This window comes from Aotus nancymaae, unplaced genomic scaffold (genome assembly GCF_030222135.1).
Source record: "Aotus nancymaae isolate 86718 unplaced genomic scaffold, 86718_ANA_hifiasm-v0.15.2.pri h1tg000059l, whole genome shotgun sequence".
NCBI lineage: Eukaryota > Metazoa > Chordata > Mammalia > Primates > Aotidae > Aotus > Aotus nancymaae.
In genome coordinates this window covers 27,175,583-27,195,998 of record NW_026988473.1, presented here as the reverse complement: position 1 = coordinate 27,195,998, position 20,416 = coordinate 27,175,583, and the positions used below count along the sequence as shown (strand labels likewise).

General features: G+C 38.2%; 1 protein-coding gene across 2 annotated transcripts in view; it reads left to right on the top strand.

The window, feature by feature from the left end:
* CAPRIN1 (cell cycle associated protein 1) overlaps positions 1 to 20,094 on the top strand; it is a 50,169-nt gene extending 30,075 nt beyond the window's left edge. For both annotated transcript variants that reach the window (XM_012452319.3, XM_012452320.3), the window contains 12 exons: positions 268 to 320; positions 399 to 485; positions 3,868 to 4,023; positions 4,114 to 4,222; positions 5,834 to 5,895; positions 6,751 to 6,861; positions 7,101 to 7,250; positions 8,753 to 8,903; positions 15,441 to 15,635; positions 16,159 to 16,259; positions 16,649 to 16,712; positions 18,241 to 20,094. In XM_012452319.3, coding sequence (XP_012307742.1) covers positions 268 to 320; positions 399 to 485; positions 3,868 to 4,023; positions 4,114 to 4,222; positions 5,834 to 5,895; positions 6,751 to 6,861; positions 7,101 to 7,250; positions 8,753 to 8,903; positions 15,441 to 15,635; positions 16,159 to 16,259; positions 16,649 to 16,712; positions 18,241 to 18,305 — 1,304 coding nt within the window. In that variant the 3' untranslated portion in view covers positions 18,306 to 20,094. The remainder of the gene's footprint in view (positions 1 to 267; positions 321 to 398; positions 486 to 3,867; positions 4,024 to 4,113; positions 4,223 to 5,833; positions 5,896 to 6,750; positions 6,862 to 7,100; positions 7,251 to 8,752; positions 8,904 to 15,440; positions 15,636 to 16,158; positions 16,260 to 16,648; positions 16,713 to 18,240) is intronic.
* Positions 20,095 to 20,416: the final 322 nt, after the last annotated feature.

Sequence of the window (20,416 nt, the reverse complement as noted above, 5' to 3'; positions counted from 1 at the left end):
TACCCTCATAGTTGCACAGCTTCCCTCATTATCAGCATCACCCACCAGAGTGGTACATTTGTTAACAGTTGATAAACCTACACTGACACATCATTATCACCTGAAGTCCAAATTTTACATCTGGGTTTATACTTAGTGTTGTAATTCTATAGGTTTGGACAAATGTTTAATGACATGTATCTACCAGTATTACACAGAGTAGTATTACTTACCTAAAAATCCTTTGTTTTGCACCTTTTTTTTTTTTTTTTTTTTTTTACCTCTTAGAACCTGAGCCAGCAGAAGAGTACACTGAGCAAAATGAAGTTGAATCAACAGAGGTATGATTTTAATTTAATGGCTGCCTTTACTTTGCTGCCTTTCAAACAAATTTCTCAAATATTTGCTTTGCTTTGCAGTATGTAAATAGACAGTTCATGGCAGAAACACAGTTCACCAGTGGTGAAAAGGAGCAGGTAGATGAGTGGACAGTTGAAACAGTTGAGGTAAGAGTTCTCTGTATTGCAAGGTTGTTGTCTTTGTCTTCAGTTAGTAATTTTTATCTTTACTCAGAACAAATTAAGATTGTTTTTTGCATCATTAGTACATTTATTATAGTAACAAACTCATTACATTAGACTGTTACTTAAAAAAAAATGTATGTTTTTCCCTGTAGATGTTTAATAGGATCACTGCTTTGCTGAACCAGTTTTAAAAAATTTATTTTATACAAAGTTACCTGTGGATTAATCTATCTGTTACCATAATTTGTCTCTTTCTGAAATTAGATTGCTCTGTAAAAATCTGGGCTCCCACACTGATAGCTGTGTGTTGGGGTATCATCTTGCACTCCTCCTTTACTCTAATTCTGTTTAGTCACCAGGCTGTATGTAGACTTCCTCCAGTGTTTTCTAATGCTGTCTCTCAACTGATATGATGCTTTTTTTCGGGTCCTCATGTCTAGTTCAGTGATTCCCTTCATATTACTCCTCTGTGACTGCCTCCGAACCGTCCTATTGATTGTCACAACTTAATCCCAGCTCTTAGGGAGGCAGAGGCAGGAGGATAGCTTGAGCCCAGGAGTTCGAGACCTGCCTGGGCAATATATCGAGAGCCCATTCTCCACAAAAGGAAGAAAAAAAAAATCGACAAAAAAAAATTATTGGAAAAGTTAGCTTTAAGTTATTTGTATTTAAGGTTCTCATGATGCCTTATTACCTGTAAGCCTTACCAATTGGTCCTGGCCTACCTTTTGATCCTCTTTTATATGTCTGTCTTGATACTTCCGAAGTGCAGGAAAACAGCTTTAAGCCGAGGGTAGTATGCTTTTCTTTTTAGTATGTTATTCTTCTATTAAGACCATTCTCCTGGCTGGACATGGTGGCTCATGCCTGTAATTCCAGCACTTTGTGGGGCTGAGGCGGGTGGATCACATGAGGCCAGGAGTTGAAGGTCAGCCTGGCTGACATGGTGAAATCCTGTCTCTACTTTAAAAACAATTTCAAAAACCTGGGTGTGGTGGCGCATGCCTGTAATCCCAGCTATTTGGTAGGCTGAGGTTCGGGGATTGCTTGAACTGGGGAGGTAAGAGGTTGTAGCAAGCTGAGATCATGTCACTGTATTCCAGCCTGGCTGACAGAGCGAGACTCTGTCTCAAAATAAATAAAAACAACAACAACAAAAAACAGATTCTCCAAAGAGATTTCAAAGATTTTTTTTGTTTGTTTTTATTTTTGAGTGAGTCTCACTCTTACCCAGTAGGGATGGGGTTTCACCGTATTGGCCAGGCTGGTCTTGAACTACTGACTTAAAGTGATCTGCCCGCTTTAGCCTCCCAAAGTGCTGGGATTGCAGGCATGAACCACTGTACCTGGCCCAAAGATGCTGTAATTGTGCCAGCAGCTCCATCCCTCTATTGGAGCACCAAAATTTCCCGTTGATAGATAAAGAATTAGGTACTTACCCCAGAAAGGTACTTTGGATGAAAATACTGCCCTACAAAGTCCCAACAAAATAGTGTATATTTACTGAATTAAAAAGTGCAGTTCAGAAATGTTACAGGAGGGTTAGAAGAGAAATCAATCAAAAAGATTAGTGGAGTGGTGATTTACAGTTGTTCCTTGGTATATGAGGGGCATTGGTTCTAGGACACCCACACACACCGAAATCTGCTCATACTCGAGTTGTGCCATGTATATGCGGGACCCACATATATACAGGTGTTTCATATCCCAGGAGTACTGGTTGAAAAGAAATATGTGGATAAGTTAACCTGTGCAGTTCAAACCCATGTTGTTCAAGTGTCAGCTGTATATTTGAGGTGTACAAACCCCTTGAGCCTTGACTGAGTAGATGGGATATATGTTTTTTTTTGTTTTTTTTTTGAGATGGAGTTTCGCTCTTGTTACCCGGGCTGGAGTGCAATGGCGCGATCTCGGCTTACCGCAACCTCCGCCTCCTGGGTTCAGGCAATTCTCCTGCCTCAGCCTCCTGAGTAGCTGGGATTACAGGCACGTGCCACCATGCCCAGCTAATTTTTTGTATTTTTAGTAGAGACGGGGTTTCACCATGTTGACCAGGATGGCCTCGATCTCTTGACCTCGTGATCCACCCGCCTCGGCCTCCCAAAGTGGTGGGATTACAGGCGTGAGCCACCGCGCCCGGCCGGGATATATGGTTTTAGGGGAGCCAGGTAATCGAGATGAATTAGCATGGATGTAGAAGTAAAAATAAGTTATTAGTGTATTTGTTTTATTGAACATTAGAATGAAAGATTATCACTGACATAGTAGGAAAAAGTTGGGAAGCAACATATATTGTGTTTTGTAGTTTAGTGTTTTTTTTGCATTTTGAGAAGAGCATACTACTTACCATTGTGCCAGCATGGTTTGTTCTTAGTATCTGGTAGGTAGGCCTTTCTAAAGGCTATCCACATGAGATTACACAAATTTTTGGAGCATCTTGAAGTTGGTACTGCACAGTTGTTGGTTTTGCTTTGGTAACGATTTTTATCTGTGTTGTTTATAAAGGAAATAACTGATTTTGCCTAGTTTCAACCGTTATGACTTGTCCAGTTTTAAATCCAGACAGAATAATATAAATTTGATGTAATAAAAGTTAGTGACGATTTCCTTGCAGAGCAGAGAATAAGAACAATAACCAGAGGAAATTATTAGAGCTGGGAAAAGACTACTAGAATGAGCTTTAGCTTCTGTAGCAGTTTAGATGAGGTGGTAAAAGCTTGATCCTGTGGTGTTGGCTGAGAAAATGGAATGATGATAATAATAGCTAACATTTCTTGAGTGCTATGTACCAGGTTCTGAGGCAGATATATTTGACATAGATATATAAATTCAGTTACTATAGAAGACCTAGCAGTTTTAAGAAAAATACATTATTTTAAGACATAAACACACACAGGTAAAATCTGAGGCTGAGTGAGGTGGCTTATGCCTGTATTCCTAGTGCTTTGGGAGGCTGAGGCAGGTGGATCATGAGGTCAGGAGTTCAAGACCAGCCTGGCCAACATGGTGAAACCCTGTCTCTACTGAAAATACAAAAATTAGCTGGGCATGGTGACAGGTGCCTGTAATCCCAGCTGCTCAGGAGGGTGAGGCAGGAGAATTGCTTGAATCTGGGAGGGCTGAGGTTGCAGTGAGCCAAAACCCTGCCACTGCGCTTCAGCCTGGGTAACTGAGCGAGACTGCCTCAAAACGAAAAACAATTAAAAAATAGATAAATAAATCTGAAATGCTACATAGTGATCCTGTGGAACTGAAACACTGTAGAAGTGATGACATTTTTCAGAAGTTTGGGGACCCATCATGATGGTAATGAGTGGAGCTTTTTTGCTCTCCTATTTCTTCTCAACCTTTTTTCCTAACTTAGGTGGTAAATTCACTCCAGCAGCAACCTCAGGCTGCATCCCCTTCAGTACCAGAGCCCCACTCTTTGACTCCAGTGGCTCAAGCAGATCCCCTTGTGAGAAGACAGCGAGTACAAGACCTTATGGCACAGATGCAGGGTCCCTATAACTTCATACAGGTATGTTCATTTTAGTCAAACACTGTATCAGAAAGTTTAAGTGTTTATATTATTTGACTTTATTCTATTCTATCCTAACTTAACCTGTAGGATTCAATGCTGGATTTTGAAAACCAGACACTTGATCCTGCCATAGTATCTGCACAGCCTATGAATCCAGCACAAAACATGGACATGCCCCAGCTGGTTTGCCCTCCAGGTTAGTAGTGGTACATTTTTATGTGAGAGAGAAGTATAAGGCCAGTACTTTGAGGTTTTATAAAGTTTGTGAAAATTAATTTTAATGACTGTTTAATTTTGACCCTTAGGTCTTTTAATTTGATAAAAAGAATGTTATTGTTCCTATAATTTGAATTTAAAATGTAGTCTTGTAATTGTTTATTTTTAAACTTTTTATTGGCATGTAGACATAGAAAAATACACGCAAGTTTATTGAGTTTTCATAAACTGAAAACACCTGCACCTAGATTAAGAAATGAAACATTACCAGTACCCTAGAAACCTATGTTGTATTCCCTCTCAATCACTAGTTATCCTTGTCCCTAATGATAGTAACTACTTCCGTACTTCCAACTGTAATAGACAAGTTTTGCCTGTTTTTTTAACTTTAACAAGTGAAATTTTGCTTGGCTTTTAAAATTTCAAAATTAATCTAGGAGTAAAAATAATAGAGGTGTCTTTCTTGGAATGCTTATAGAATTCTGGGAGAATTTCTAGATTTTATTACCTTAAATAATAATACACAGCAGTGAAGTGGGTAAGGGAATATGTAAGAGGCAAAGGGATGAGAGAAAACAATGAGACAGTTTCAGCCTCTTTTTGGACTTAACCATTATTTGAAGTAGTAGCACTAAGTAAAATTGGTGTCTTCCCTTGGGTTAAGTGGACCTTCTCTCCAGGACTGTTAGTGATTGTGAGTCATCTTGGTTTTTTTTCCCAGAACACATCAATGTTAGTGGTACAAAAGCGGAACTAAATAAAATAACCTATTTAATGTTGCATGATCTTAAATATCATAAAAGAAATTGCTGAGTAAAAGTGTGTTTAATGACAATTATTTGGTATAAGGTAGTTAGGATTTTTCTGAAGTAAAGGGACCTCATATCTCACATTTCTATCAAGAGTTAGGAAACAAATCAAACGTGAAACCTATAAGAAAGCCCTCATGGTTTTTAGTATTCATTTTCTGAGCTCTACTAAAGGAAGAGATTATGTTGTTTTCTCAGCTGGTAAATTGTGTGAAAATCAGTACACATAGCACTGATGTGACCTGTAAGGCTATTCAGATATTTACATAATGCTAAGTCCATTAGACTGTCCAGTGAAACGGGTGCTTTCTAAACGACTAACCAAAGATTCTGTAATTTTGATTATCTGTTTAATCATTGTTGGGAAGGGAGGTGGGAGAGTGATGGGAATTGTCAAGAAGATGCATGCTGAGTTGAATATAGGCTCTCAAAAAGAATATATCTTAAATTTCCTTTTTCTATAGAAACATTTGAAATTAATTGAAAATTGGTAATGTTAAGATATGTTGAGCCAGGTAGCTCACACCTGTAATCTCAGTGCTTTGGGAAGCTGAGGGGGAAAGATTACTTGAGCCCAGGAGTTTTGATACCAGCATGGGCAACATAGTGTCACCCAGGCTGGAGTGCCGTGGCGTGATCTTGGCTCACTGCAACCTCTGCATCCCGGGCTCAAATGATCCTGCAGAAAACAAAGTTGCCTTTAATGGCGAAATAAAAGGTATTTAGATGCTTCTCTAAAAATTTAATTTTGTATGACAGAAATTTTTTGGTCACCTTTGCAGTTCATTCTGAATCTAGACTTGCTCAGCCTAATCAAGTTCCTGTACAACCAGAAGCCACACAGGTAAGAGTAGTAGCTATTTTTTCAGGGCCAGGTGAGTTAGTGAGATGGGAGGATCACTTGAGGTCAAGAATTCAAGACCAGCCTGGGCAAGGTAGCGAGACACCATCTCTATTTTTAAATGTGCCTGCCTATCCGCAAACTCTGCAAATGAACCGCACAGGTGGGCTTTCCTTCCACACCTGCCCGATTTGTTCTCAGCGATCCTGCCGGAGTGTCCCATCAATCCAGGCGAACTGACGAACATCCATGGGTCTGTGCATAACTGTTAAAATTGGTATAGTATCTACAGGATAATTTTTAAAATATAATCTAAAAATATTTTTCACTTTTGTTTTAATTAGTTCCTTGGTTACTTTCTTAGCTTATGAAAGAAAGGTATGAATTTCATCAGTGTCCAAGTGTTCTGTTGGAATTCAGCAAATTCATTGTAGTGGATAGCTGTCAGCCTTTATTTCCATAGTTAGGTTTATTTTTCTTTTGATGACTTTAAATTTTTCTTACATCTTGCATTTTAAATAATTTATTATAATGAAAAGCTTTTTTTATTTAGAATGGAGATTTCCAGAAGACATGGTTTAGACATAATTCTAAAATTTAGTGCAGATTTTGCCATCTTAGAAGTACTTACGGGGGGCTTTTATAATTAGACTTGGGTTTATTTAATGTTGAGCTTCAAAAAATATGTTTTTTGCAATTTTTACGTTTTATATTACACAAATTTAAAGAGAGATGGTAGTATTTCTGCCTTCTTTAGCAGTTGTATCTTTTTCTTAGCGCTATGTGTCTTAGAGGTAGCTTGTTTAACAGTCAATTTTGTAAGCAGAAAGAAGCTTTGATTTCTTTACTTATGTCTAGGTTCCTTTGGTGTCATCCACAAGTGAGGGGTATACAGCATCTCAACCCTTGTACCAGCCTTCTCATGCTACAGAGCAACGACCACAGAAGGAACCAATTGATCAGATTCAGGCAAGTTCTGTTACCAGGCTGCATACATTTGATGAGGCACTTACTCATGAATTGGACAGAGGTACATTACCATTAATATAGTGATTCTTCTTGTTGGACCTACTTTGCTTTCATGAAATACTTGAGTTTGTTAATATACATAAGTTTGAGATTAACTTACCATTTTAGGACATCTATTCACTTTATGTTTGGCTAAGTTTAGTTTACCACTAAAGTGCATCTATTCACTTTGTATTTAGGCAACAATCTCTTTAAATACAGACCAGACTACAGCATCATCATCCCTTCCTGCTGCTTCTCAGCCTCAAGTATTTCAGGCTGGGACAAGCAAACCTTTACATAGCAGTGGAATCAATGTAAATGCAGCTCCATTCCAATCCATGCAAACGGTAAGCAAATTAACTAATATTAAGTGCCTAGTGTATAATGTAAATCATGCTAGATTTTCTTTTTTTTTTTTTTTTAATTTTTATTTTTTGAGATGGAGTCTTGCTCTGTCGCCAGGCTGAAGTGTAGTGGCGCAATCTTGGCTCACTGCAACCTCCACCTCCTGGGTTCAAGCCATTCTCCTGTCTCAGCCTCCGGAGTAGCTGGGACTACAGGCATATGCTACCATGCCTGGATAATTTTTCTATTTTTAGTAGAGACGGGGTTTTGCCATGTTGGCCAGGCTAGTCTTGAATTCCTGACCAGGTGATCCGCCCACCTTGGCCTCCCAAAGTATTCGCATTACAGGCGTGAGCCACTGCACCCGACTTCCTTTTTTTTAAAAAAAAAATTTTTATTCTCTTAGCTCATTCCATTTTGCACATTGATGAAATTTCAACAAAGGTCTTCATTTAGCTGTGCTTGAGTCTGCGTCTTTCATAATTGTAGGGTATATTTAATTGAACATAAATTGATTATTCCAGAGATTAACTGATATACTAGAGATAAATTTTAGCCTTATGAGTGATGAATCGCATCATCTTATTTTGTAGTTTTACCCTTTTGATTTGATTAACAGAACTTTAAACATTGAGAGAAATAGACTAATGTAACATCCACAAAATCGTTACCTAGATTTAATAGTTGCCTTATTTGCTTAATCATTTATTTTACTGAAGTATTTTGAAGTAAATTTCAGATGTTATGCTTTACCCTGATTCTTCAGCAAACACCCTTAGAGAATTTCTAGAAAATAGTAATACAGTAATCTGTGGGGCACAGCTAAATCAGTGCTCAGAGGAAAGTTCATACGATTAAATACTAAAATATTTAACCTTCGATTAAAATGTCAATAAAAATGAAAAAAACATTTAACCTAGTTAAAGTTCACAAAATAAATTTCTGTAAGTGATACTGCATCAGGAGTTTGTCTTATTTATTTATTTATTTATTGAGACAGAGTCTTGCTCTGTCGCCCAGGCCTGGAGTGTAATGGCATGATCTTGGCTCACTACAATTGTATTTTTAGTAGAGACGGGGTTTCACCATGTTGGCCAGGCCAGTCTTGAACTTTTGGCCTCAGATGATCTGCCTGCCTCAGCTTCCCAAAGTGCCAGGATTACTGGTGTGAGCCACTGTGCCCGGCCAGAGTTTATATTTTAAAGATTTCTCATATATGTAAAAGCATTTCCAAGGCTGTTGATTTCATGTCCTTTTATTTTTTTTTAATTCTCTACTTCCATTTCACAGCATCTTATTATACTCCCCTTTAAGTGCTATATGGTATATATGTCTTTTTCCACATTGAAGCACTTGAAGGGTTTTTTTTTGTGTGTGTGATGTTTTTGTGTTTGAGACTTCTGTGATGTCTATTTATGTCTGAGGTAAAACCACCATTGAGTTTGGCCATGTTAAAAGCAGAGAATAAAAGGATGAACTAATCATTTACTTTATTTACTAACAGGTGTTCAATATGAATGCCCCAGTTCCTCCTGTTAATGAACCAGAAACTTTAAAACAGCAAAATCAGTACCAGGCCAGTTATAACCAGAGCTTTTCTAGTCAGCCTCACCAAGTAGAACAAACAGAGCTTCAGCAAGAACAGCTTCAAACAGGTACGAAATCCAGTGTCACCTCATTGGCTCCTTGCTTTCCAGCACAGTTATTGACAGTGTTAGGACAGTGTAGACTTCAGAGTGGTGGTGTTCAAGAGTTTCTGTTTTAGTAGTAGACCATAGGCATTTTTCATTGCAGATCATGAGTTAAATTGAGTCTGTACTTGTATATGTGAATTATATGCAATTTTGGGAGGCTTTATACCCATTTCCTTTTGTCACTGAACTTTCATAATGTCTCTGCTGCATTGTGTAATTTATATGGAATTAAATTTGTTGCTTGAATTAGCATAAACTACACTTTTTTTCTTGAGATGGGGTCTCACTCTGTCACCCAGGCTGGAGTGCAGTGCTGTGTTATCGGCTCACTGCAACCTCTGCCTCCTGGGCACAAGCAATCCTCCCTACCTCAGCCTCCTGAATAGCTTGGGAATACATGCATGTGCCACCACGCCCAGCGAATTTTTTGTATTTTTGGTAGAGTTGGGGTTTCACCATGTTGCCCAGGCTTGTCTGGAACTCCTGAGGTCATGTGGTCTGCCCACCTCAGCCTTCTCAAGTGCTGGAATTAAAGGCGTGAGCCATTGCATCTGGTGATAAACTATACTTTTAATTGTTAATTGATTGAAGGCTTCTTACATGATATTTGGCATTTAAGTCAGTTAGACAAAGTTAAGAAAAAACTCATGGTGGCTGCCTTTCGTGGACTGGGTTGAAACATAATCTATTTTGTCAAATAAGGTCATAATTTGGCTAGTTACCCTACCTGTCAGAATAGTAATGTAGGTAGAGACACTTTTATTTATTTGAGACAGGTTCTTACTTTGTTGCCCAGGCTGGAATGCAGTGATGCCAGCATAACTCACTGCAGCCTCAGACTCCTGGACTCCATGATCCTCCTCCCTCAGCCTCCTAAGTAATTGGGACTACAGGTGCTCACCACCTCCCTGACTTAATTTTTGTGTTTTTTTGTAGAGACAGGGTCTCCAGGAGCTCACTGTGTTGCCAGGCTGGTTTCCAACTCCTGGCCTCAAGCGAACTTACTGCCTCTGTCTCCCAGACTGGTGGGATTGTGGGCATGAACTACCTTGTCATCTAGCCCGATAGAGATTCTTTAGATTTTTTTATTTTTAAGAAACGGGGTCTCTGTCTGTCTCCCAGGCTGGAGTGCAGTGGTATAATCGTGTACTGTAACCTCTAACTCCAGGGCTCAAGTGATCTTCCCGTCTCATGCCCACAAGTAGCTGGGACTACACGCTTTTCTCAAACTCGAGGCCTCAAGCAGTCCTCCCACCTCTACCTTTCAACACGCTGGGATTATAGGCATGAGCTACCATGCCCAGCCAGATTCTTTAAGTCTTCTTAGGTCTTTTAATGTCTTCTTGAGGTCTTTGGTTCTTTAATTATTTGGAATTTAATTGGAATCCCACAACAAACTAGCAATTTCTGCTGAAATCAGAGGAGTTAATACTTTAGTCAGCCTGATTTTAAATAGTTGTAAAATTTTCTAATTATTCAATTTATTGGTAAACTTGGATCAGCATTATAGATTTTTCAGTAGTGAATTCTTACATATCCTGTAGTATTCAGTATCACTAGTATGAAGCTTGAATCTTCCATGCTCTGATACAAATTATAGAAATTGTCAGTTATACTGTGCTCAGCTTCTCAATGATAAAAACTAGTGGCGTGATCATGGCTCACTGTAACCTCTGCCTCTGGGGTTCAAGGGATCATCCTACCTCAGTCTCCCAAGTAGCTGTACCTGCAGGCATGTGCTATTAACCACACCTGGCTAATTCGTTTTTTTTGTTTGTTTGTTTCACCATATTGTCCAGGCTTGTCTCAAACTCCTGGTCTGGCCTCAAGTGTTCTGCCTGTCTCAGCCTACCATAGTGCTGGGATTACAGGTGTGAGCCACCATACCTGGCCTGCCAGGTGTTTTAAAACTACTTCACTGCCATATACTCATAAGTTGGTTGTGGAGAAGGTATATTTGGAACCTCTGGACATTGTGCTGATCCTTTTTTCGTGTTTTTTTTCCAGATGATGTGGTGAAATTAAAAGTAATCAGTCATTTGACTTGGTTACTTTTGCCCTTGTACCCATTGATTTGAAACTGTCTTGCCCTTGCATCCTGCTTGACTTTCCTAATTGTGAGGCACTTGAGCTAGATAACCTTCTGTTACCATTTCAGAATATACATTAATTATAAATAATAACTTTATGATATTTATAGATATTTTCAATAAAAACATAAAATCAGCCCACTTTCATACTACTATTATAATTTTAGGTAGCCATTACCTCCTATCTGGAATATTGCAGTTGTCTCCTAACTTGACTCTCTTGACTCTTTTAGCCCACTCTGTTCTCAACACAGTAGCCAGAGTGATTTTTTTTTTTTTTTTTTTTTTGAGACAGTTTCCCTCTTGTGCCCAGGTTGGAGTGCAAGGGCACGGTCTCGGTTCACTGCAACCTCCACCTCCTGGGTTCAAGCAATTCTCCTGTCTCAGGAGAATCAAGGGTTCTCCTTTCTCAGCCTCCCGAGTAAGTGGGATTACAGGCACTCGCTCCCATGACCAACTAATTTTTGTAATTTTAGTAGAGACGGGGTTTCACCATGTTGGCCATGGTGGTCTCAATCTCCTGACCTCAGGTGATTCGCCTGCCTCAGCCTCCCAAAGTGCTGGGATTACAGGTGTGAGCCACTGCAGCCAGCCTAGAGTGATCATTTTAAAATACAAAGTCAGATGTCTCTCCTATTTGCAAATCTTCTAGTGGCTTCCCATTGCATTTAGAAAAGAAATCCAAAGTTCTTACTTTGGTTTACAAAATCCTATATGATCTGGCCCCTGCCTTTATCTTGTTCTATATGCATATTCTATATGCATTTTCTTCCTTATATTCACACCAGTCAGGCATGCAGCAAGTTCTCTTTATTCTCAGGGCCTTGATACTTTCCTTCTTGGCAAAACCTTTATCCCACTGATAAGTATATGGATTGCTTTTTCTGTTTTTTTTTTTTTTTTTTTTTTAAAGTTCATTTATTTTGAATGGAGAAATAGAAACTATAGGGCCGGGCGTGGTGGCTCACACCTGTAATCCAAGCACTTTGGAGGCCAAGGTGGGCAGATCACCTGAGGTTGGGAGTTCAAGACCAGCCTGACCAACATGGTGAAACCCTGTCTTGAAAAAAAAAAAAAAGAAAGAAAAAAAGAAATAGAAACTATGTGTGTGTGTGTGTGTGTGTGTATATATATATATATAAAATTTTTAATTGCATATAGCATGCTGTGTTGAAATGTGTGTACATTGTGGCCAGGCTTAATGGCTCGTACCTGTAATCCCAGCTACATTTGAGGTTGGGGTGGGAGGATTGCTTCAGGCCAGGAGTTCATGATGAAATAATATGTATACATTGTGGAATGGCTACGTCAGCCTAATCAACATTTGCATTACGTTACATACTTGCCTTTTTTTTTTTTTTTTGTGATGTGAGCTCTTAAAAATCTCTCTATTTTCAAGAGTACTATAATACATTGTTATTAACAAGAGCCATCATGCCGTATAATAGATCTTTTAAATTTATGTCTCTTGTATTGTATTGCTTGCTTCTTGACTTCTTTCAAGTTTGTGCTTAAATATTGCCTCTCTTCATCACTTTTTCAAATATAGCTCACTCATTTGGTGCCTCATTTATCCTATTTTGTTTTTACTTTGTATGTATACTTTATTCATTTATCATCTTCCATTATAATAAAGCTTCAATTTAGGCAACATCTATGTGTTGGTAAGGTATCCCTTGTGTCTAGGACAGTGTCTGGCATGTTGTAGGTACTCTGATTTTTGTGTGTTTTTTTTCTTTTGAGACAAGTGTTTTGCTCTTGCTCCCCAGGCTGTAGTGCAGTGGCGTGATCTTGGCTCACCGCAGCTTCCACCTCCCAGGTTCAAGCAATTCTCTTGCCTCAGTCTCTCGAGTAGCTGGGATTACAGGCATGCACCACTATGCCTGGCTAATTTTGTAGTTTTAGTAGAAACGGGGTTTCTCCATGTTGGTCAGGTTGGTCTCAAACTCCTGACCTTAGATGATCCACTCACCTCGGCCTCCCAAAGTGCTGACAGGCATGAGCCACCATACCTGGCCTTTGTTTGTTTGTTTGTTTTTGAGATGGAGTTTCACTCTTGGTGCTCAGGCCAGAGTGCAATGGCACGATCTCACCTCACTGCAACCTCTGCCTCCCAGGTTCAAGTGATTCTCCTGCCTTAGTCTCCCAAGTAGCTGGGATTACAGGTGTACACTACCATGCCTGGCTATATTTTTATGTTATTAGTAGAGATAGGGTTTTGCCACGTTGAACAGACTGGTCTTGAACTCCTGGCCTCAGGCGATCTACCTGCCTCGACCTTCTAAAGTGCTGGGATTACAACAGGTGTGAACTACTGTGCTTGGCGTGATAGTTGTTGAACAAATCATTTCAGTATGTCCGATCATTTTGGAAATTTTGTTTTAATTTGAATTAGTATCTAATCAGGAAAGAATCTTTGGCTTTTTAAAATGGCCTATAAGTTTATACTTTACCAAAATTTAAGTAGGAATTTAGGTATTTTAAGATAAAATGAAGGCTGGGTTTGGTGGCTCATCCCTGTAATCCCAGCTCTTTGGGAGGCCTGCTTGCTATCAGGAGTTTGAGACCAGCCTGGGCAACATAGAGCCCTACCTCTATAAAATAAATACAAAAATTAGCAGGATGAGGTGGCAAATGCCTGTAGCCATAACCACTCAGGAGGCTGAGGCTGGAGGATCACTTTGAGCCTAGGAGTTCAAGGTTGCAGTGAGCCATGATCATGTGACTGCACTCCAGCCTCAGCAACACTGGGTGAGAGAGCTAGACGTTGTCTCAAAAGTAAAAATTAAATAAAATAAAGATCACACTTAAGTTGTTCTGCTGTGAGTTCCTTCCTTTCTTTCCTTTTTCCTTTCCTTTTTTGAGACAGGGTCTGGCTCTGTCACCCAGGCTGGAGTGTGCTGGTGCCATCTCGGCTCACTGCAACCTCTGCCTCCCAGGTTCAAGCCATCCCCCCACCTCCCCCTCCCAAGTAGCTGGGACCACAGGCATGCACTACCATGCCTTGCTATTTTTTGTATTTTTGTTGTTGAGATGGGGTCTCACTTTGTTGCCCAGCTGGTCTCCTCTAACTCCTCAGCTCAAGCAATCTGCTTGCCTCGGCCTCCCAAAGTGCTGGGATTACAGGTGTGAGCCACTGCATCCAGCCTTGCTATCAGTTTCTTACAGTGAGATTTGATCAAAATTAATAAAAGTTGTTACTGATAAAAAGTGATTCTGATGCATACAAGTGAACCTTTTTAGATAGAAAATGTTATGTGTACTTGTCATTCACTTATTTTAAATTATGGGAATATAATATAAGGCAGTCTGTATAAAAAGATGACACTGAATGATTTAGTTGCTTTATTAAATAGTTAAAGAGGAGCCATGACTGTCTCTTTTCCTTCTAGGTATTCCCTAGTGCTTTCATTGCAAAATAGGATTCTAACAACTATTAATGTATTTGGAGTTTCTTAAGGATGTAAAATAGGTCAGGTAAAGATTTTCAAGAGTCATACAGCTGCTTTTCTCTCGGTCCCAAAAGGGGAGATTTGGGTTGGCCAACAGCTTCTGACCCTTGTTAGTGTGTGGGCCTTCCTTTTTTCTGTTATCTTCCTCACCTCCCAAAGATACTTTTAGCACCCTTTTTTTCTCCTCTTTGAATTCTAACATTGTTCCTTAGTATTTAATTTTTGAAAGTTTCTAGATTCTAGAACTCTCTCCATTGTGGATGGAGCTTGTATATATGTTAGTGTGTACCTTCTAGAACCTTACCTTCAAGTGGGTTGAGTGCCATGTAATTGTCTTCTAAATTGGCTGTACTTGCCACTTAAAATACTTTCGATTGGAATTTGGCATTAAGGGCTATAAGCTGAAGACCTCCTCTGATTAAGCTATGTAATTGATGGCATGTTCTACCATATAGCTGTTTAAATATGAGAGAGTTGTTTTGCTAAGTACCAAAGCTTATTTAAAAGAATAAGAATACTTCTACCACTAAAGAGCTTTATAATGAAAAGATGTAATTAAATGGTACTAAATGGTAATTGTTATAAGTGTAAATCTTTTATTTTGGGTCTCTTGTGCTAAAAGGTAGATGCCTTTCAGGAGACGTTAATATAGCCTTTCATATAATTTGTGTGGAAGCACCCTGCTTTTATTGGAATTGTGGTTGGAGAATTTTACCCCCATTAGATTAGTCTAAGGGTAGGAGAAAGGTAAGAGACTATTCATGTGTAGTTTTCCTTATTGTAGTATGCAAATTTAAGGATTAAACTTAAAGGAGACTGTATAAGACACTTCCTCATGGGAGAACAAACAGTAATGAGCTATGTGTATGTGTGTGTATATATATATACACACACATATTTGTCTATGTGTACATACATGTGTGATGTATACTTTTTCTTTCTTTTTAAAATTATAGTGGTGGGCACTTACCATAGTTCCCCGGACCAGTCCCATCAAGTGACTGGTAACCACCAGCAGCCTCCTCAGCAAAACACTGGATTTCCACGTAGCAGTCAGCCCTATTACAATAGCCGTGGTGTGTCTCGTGGAGGTTCCCGTGGTGCTAGAGGCTTGATGAATGGATACCGGGGCCCTGCAAATGGATTCAGAGGTATATAATAAAAAAAGGAAGTTCTAATGACCTTTTCCTAGTTCAGGTTATTTCTTTATTTGTAACATATATCACACAGTTTTTTGGGAAGGATGTGTCTGTCTGCATTAGCTTCTTATGTACAATTTAAACAAAATGTATATTTTGGTACAATTGTTATAATTTGTTATTTAAATAACAAATCATGGAATTTTTGTTCATTTGGTTATGTCAATTTAATGTCTACCACTATCTCGAAGGATAAGTGTTTTCCACATTACCAAACCTTATGGGGATTGTTTATTATGTTTGTATGGGTGTGTGTGTGTTTACATGCATAGATGGGTTAAAAGTTTATCTTCTGAGGGGCAGTTAGTACTTAACAGAAATTTATAAACAGATGGGATCAAGATAGGAAATTGGAAATTAATTTGAATAACTAGCCTGGCTTATAATTTTTTACTTTTTTCTCATCTTCATTAAGAAGAAGATAAAAGTTCCTTGTGAATAAGAAAATTATTTCTTTTCTTGTCCTAACTTTTAGGAGGATATGATGGATACCGCCCTTCATTCTCTAACACTCCAAACAGTGGTTATACACAGTCTCAGTTCAGTGCTCCCCGGGATTACTCTGGCTATCAACGGGTAGGTAAACCAGTTCTAATATAAGCATGAGCTAAATAACCAATGAAAGTGGCTTAGTGTAGTTGCTTAATGAACCTAAGTAACTAATTTGGGGTTAACTTTATGGTGTCCAAGATACTCTGTTGAAACAAAAGCTTTTTAGCACTCAATATAAGTACTCCTTCAGTAAAGTCTATTAAAGACAGTGATTTCCAAGAGCAGAGAAATATATTTCACTTAATGTTCTTGAGAATAGAAGAAGTACAATTACAAAATATGGTGTAGCTGTGATAAACTGAAGTGTCTAAAAGATTAAGGAAGATTTCTGTATTGAGTGTTAGACTGAAAGAATAGATGGGTAAGCGTTTTTTAAAAAGTAACTTTTCAATACTAACTAGCTTGTCTTTTAGGATGGATATCAGCAGAATTTCAAGCGAGGCTCTGGGCAGAGTGGACCACGGGGAGCCCCACGAGGTAATATTTTGTGGTGGTGATCCTAGCTCCTAAGTGGAGCTTCTGTTCTGGCCTTGGAAGAGCTGTTCATAGTCTGCATGTTAGGAATACATTTATCCTTTCCAGACTTGTTGCTAGGAATTAAATGAAATGCTCTGTTTCTAAAACTTAATCTTGGACCCAAATTTTAATTTTTGAATGACTTTCCCTGTTACTTTATAAATTGTCTTGAAAACTAGAACATATATTCTCTTCCTCAGAAAAAGTGTTTTTCCAACTGAAAATTATTTTTCAGGTCCTAAAACCTGCTAAATGTTTTTAGGAAGTACTTACTGAAACATTTTTGTAAGACATTTTTGGAATGAGATTGAACATTTATATAAATTTATTATTCCTCTTAATTTTTTGAAACATGCCTATTATATTTTAGGGCCAGACACCCTTTAATGGCCAGATAAGCCATAGTTAACATTTAGAGAACCATTTAGAAATGATAGAACTAATGAAATTTGCAATGTCTTTTGGACTTCTGTTAGTGATATAAATATCAAGTCTGACTTTTAAACAAAACTCCCAAATTCCTAACTTATTGAACTGTACTTAAAAAGGTTTGAAGAGTTTTTGTTTTTCTTTTACTATTAGAAAACTACTTCCCATTTTGACAGGATGTTAGCCTATTTAACAATTAAAGCTAGCATTTCATGTAGTCTGAAATTCTAAATGGTTCTCTGATTTGAGGGAGGTTAAACATCAAATAGGTTTCCTCTATTTATTGGCCATAACATGTGTAAAATGTGTGTTAAGGAGGAATCACAAAGTACTTTGATTTGAATGCTAGTAGAAACTGGCCAGGAAAAAGGTACATTTTTCTAAAAATTAATGGATTACTTGGGAATTACTGACTTGACTAGAAGTATCAAAGGATATTTGCATGTGAATGTGGGTTATGTTCTTCTTTCCCACCTTGTAGCATATTTGATGAAAGTTGAGTTAACTGATAGCTAAAAATCTGTTTTAACAGCATGTAAAAAGTTATTTTATCTGTTAAAAGTCATTATACAATTTTGAATGTTATGTAGTTTCTTTTTAACAGTTTAGGTAATAAGGTCTGTTTTCATTCTGGTGCTTTTATTAATTTTGATAGTATGATGTTACTTACTACTGAAATGTAAGCTAGAGTGTACACTAGAATGTAAGCTCCATGAGAGCAGGTACCTTGTCTGTCTTCACTGCTGTATCTATTCCCAACGCCTGATGACAGTGCCTGGCACATAGTAGGCACTCAATAAATACTTGTTGAATGAATGAATGAATGAGTACTGGTGGAATACTCCATTAGCTCTACTCTTCTTTTAGCTAAGAGAACATGAGCAAATTTGCGCATGACAACTTCCAGGACAGGGGAAACTTGAACACTGAAGAATTGACCTCTTAAGCCTAATAATGTGGTGACAGCTGCCCACATGCTTCTTACTTCAGATGAAAATCTGCTTGAAGGCAAAACAAATAATATTTGAAAGAAAAATCAAATGCCATTTTTGTCTTCTAGGTCGTGGAGGGCCCCCAAGACCCAACAGAGGGATGCCGCAAATGAACACTCAGCAAGTGAATTAATCTGATTCACAGGATTATGTTTAATCGCCAAAAACACACTGGCCAGTGTACCATAATATGTTACCAGAAGAGTTATTATCTATTTGTTCTCCCTTTCAGGAAACTTATTGTAAAGGGACTGTTTTCATCCCGTAAAGACAGGACGACAATTGTCAGCTTTATATTACCTGGATATGGAAGGAAACTATTTTTACTCTGCATGTTCTGTCCTAAGCGTCATCTTGAGCCTTGCACATGATACTCAGATTCCTCACCCTTGCTTAGGAGTAAAACAATATACTTTACAGGGTGATGATAATCTCCATAGTTATTTGAAGTGGCTTGAAAAAGGCAAGATTGACTTTTTTGACATTGGATAAAATCTACAAATCAGCCCTCAAGTTATTCAGTGGTAACTGACAAACTAAAATATTTCCCTAGAAAGGAAGATGAAAGGAGTGGAGTGTGGTTTGGCAGAACAACTGCATTTCACAGCTTTTCCAGTAAAATTGGAGCACTGAACGTTTAGATGCATACCAGATTATGCATGGGTCCTAATCACACATATAAGGCTGGCTACCAGCTTTGACACAGCACTGTTCATCTGGCCAAACAACTGTGGTTTAAAAACACATGTAAAATGCTTTTTAACAGCTGATATTGTATAAGATAAAGCCAAGATGCAAAATTAGGCTTTGATTGGCACTTTTTGAAAAATATGCAACAAATACGGGATATAATCTGGATGGCCGCTTCTGTACTTAATGTGAAATATTTAGATACCTTTTCGAATACTTAACAGTTTCTTTGAGACGATGACTTTTGTAAGGATTGGTACTATTTATCATTCCTTATGACATGTACATTGTCTGTCACTAATCCTTGGATTTTGCTGTATTGTCACCTAAATTGGTACAGGTACTGATGCAAATCTCTAGTGGATAATCATAACACTCTTGGTCACATGTTTTTCCTTCAGCTTGAAAGCTTTTTTTAAAAGGAAAAGATAACAAATGCCTGCTGCTACCACCCTTTTAAATGGCTATCTTTTGAAAGGCACCAGTATGTGTTTTAGATTGATTTCCCTGTTTCAGGGAAATGACAGACAGTAGTTTCAGTTATGATGGTATGAGCAAAAGAAATAAAACATGTTTATAAAAGTTGTATCTTGAAACACTGGTGTTCAACCGTTAGCAGCTTATGTGATTCACCCCATGCCACGTTAGTGTCACAAATTTTATGGTTATCTCCAGCAACATTTCTCTAGTACTTGCACTTATCTTTTGTCTAATTTAACCTTAACTGAATTCTCCTTTTCTCCTGGAGGCATTTATATTCAAAGTGATGATTCCTTCCCTTAGAGGCATAGGGAGAGTCTCTAAATTTGATGGAAATGGACACTTGAGTAGTAACTTAGCCTTATGTACTCTGTTGGAATTTGTGCTAGCAGTTTGAGCACTAGTTCTGTGTGCCTATGAACTTAATGCTGCTTATTGTCTCATTCTGACTTCATGGAGAATTAATCCCACCTTTAAGCAAAGGCTACTAAGTTAATGGTATTTTCTGTGCAAAAATTAAATTTTATTTTCAGCGTTTAGCCAAGGAATTTTTCCAGTAGGTGCTCAGCTATTTAAAAACAAAACTATTCTCAAACATTCATCATTAGACAACTGGAGTTTTTGCTGGTTTTGTAACCTACCAAAATGGATAGGCTGTTGAACATTCCACATTCAAAAGTTTTGTAGGGTGGTGGGAAATGGGGTATCTTCAATGTTTATTTTAAAATAAAATAAAATAAGTTCTGACTTTTTTCATGTGTGGTTGTGGTACATCATATTGGAAGGGTTAACCTGTTACTTTGGCAAATGAGTATTTCTTTTGCTAGCACCTCCCCTTGCGTGCTTTAAATGACATCTGCCTGGGATGTACCACAACCATATGTTACCTGTATCTTAGGGGGATGCATAAAACATTTGTGGTTTACTGGGTAATCCCTAGATGATGTATGCTTGCAATCCTATATAAAACTAAATTTGCTATCTGTGTAGAAAATAATTTCATGACATTTACAATCAGGATTGAAGTAAGTTCTTTACACAGTGATCGCTATGAATCAGTTCAGAGAAGGGATG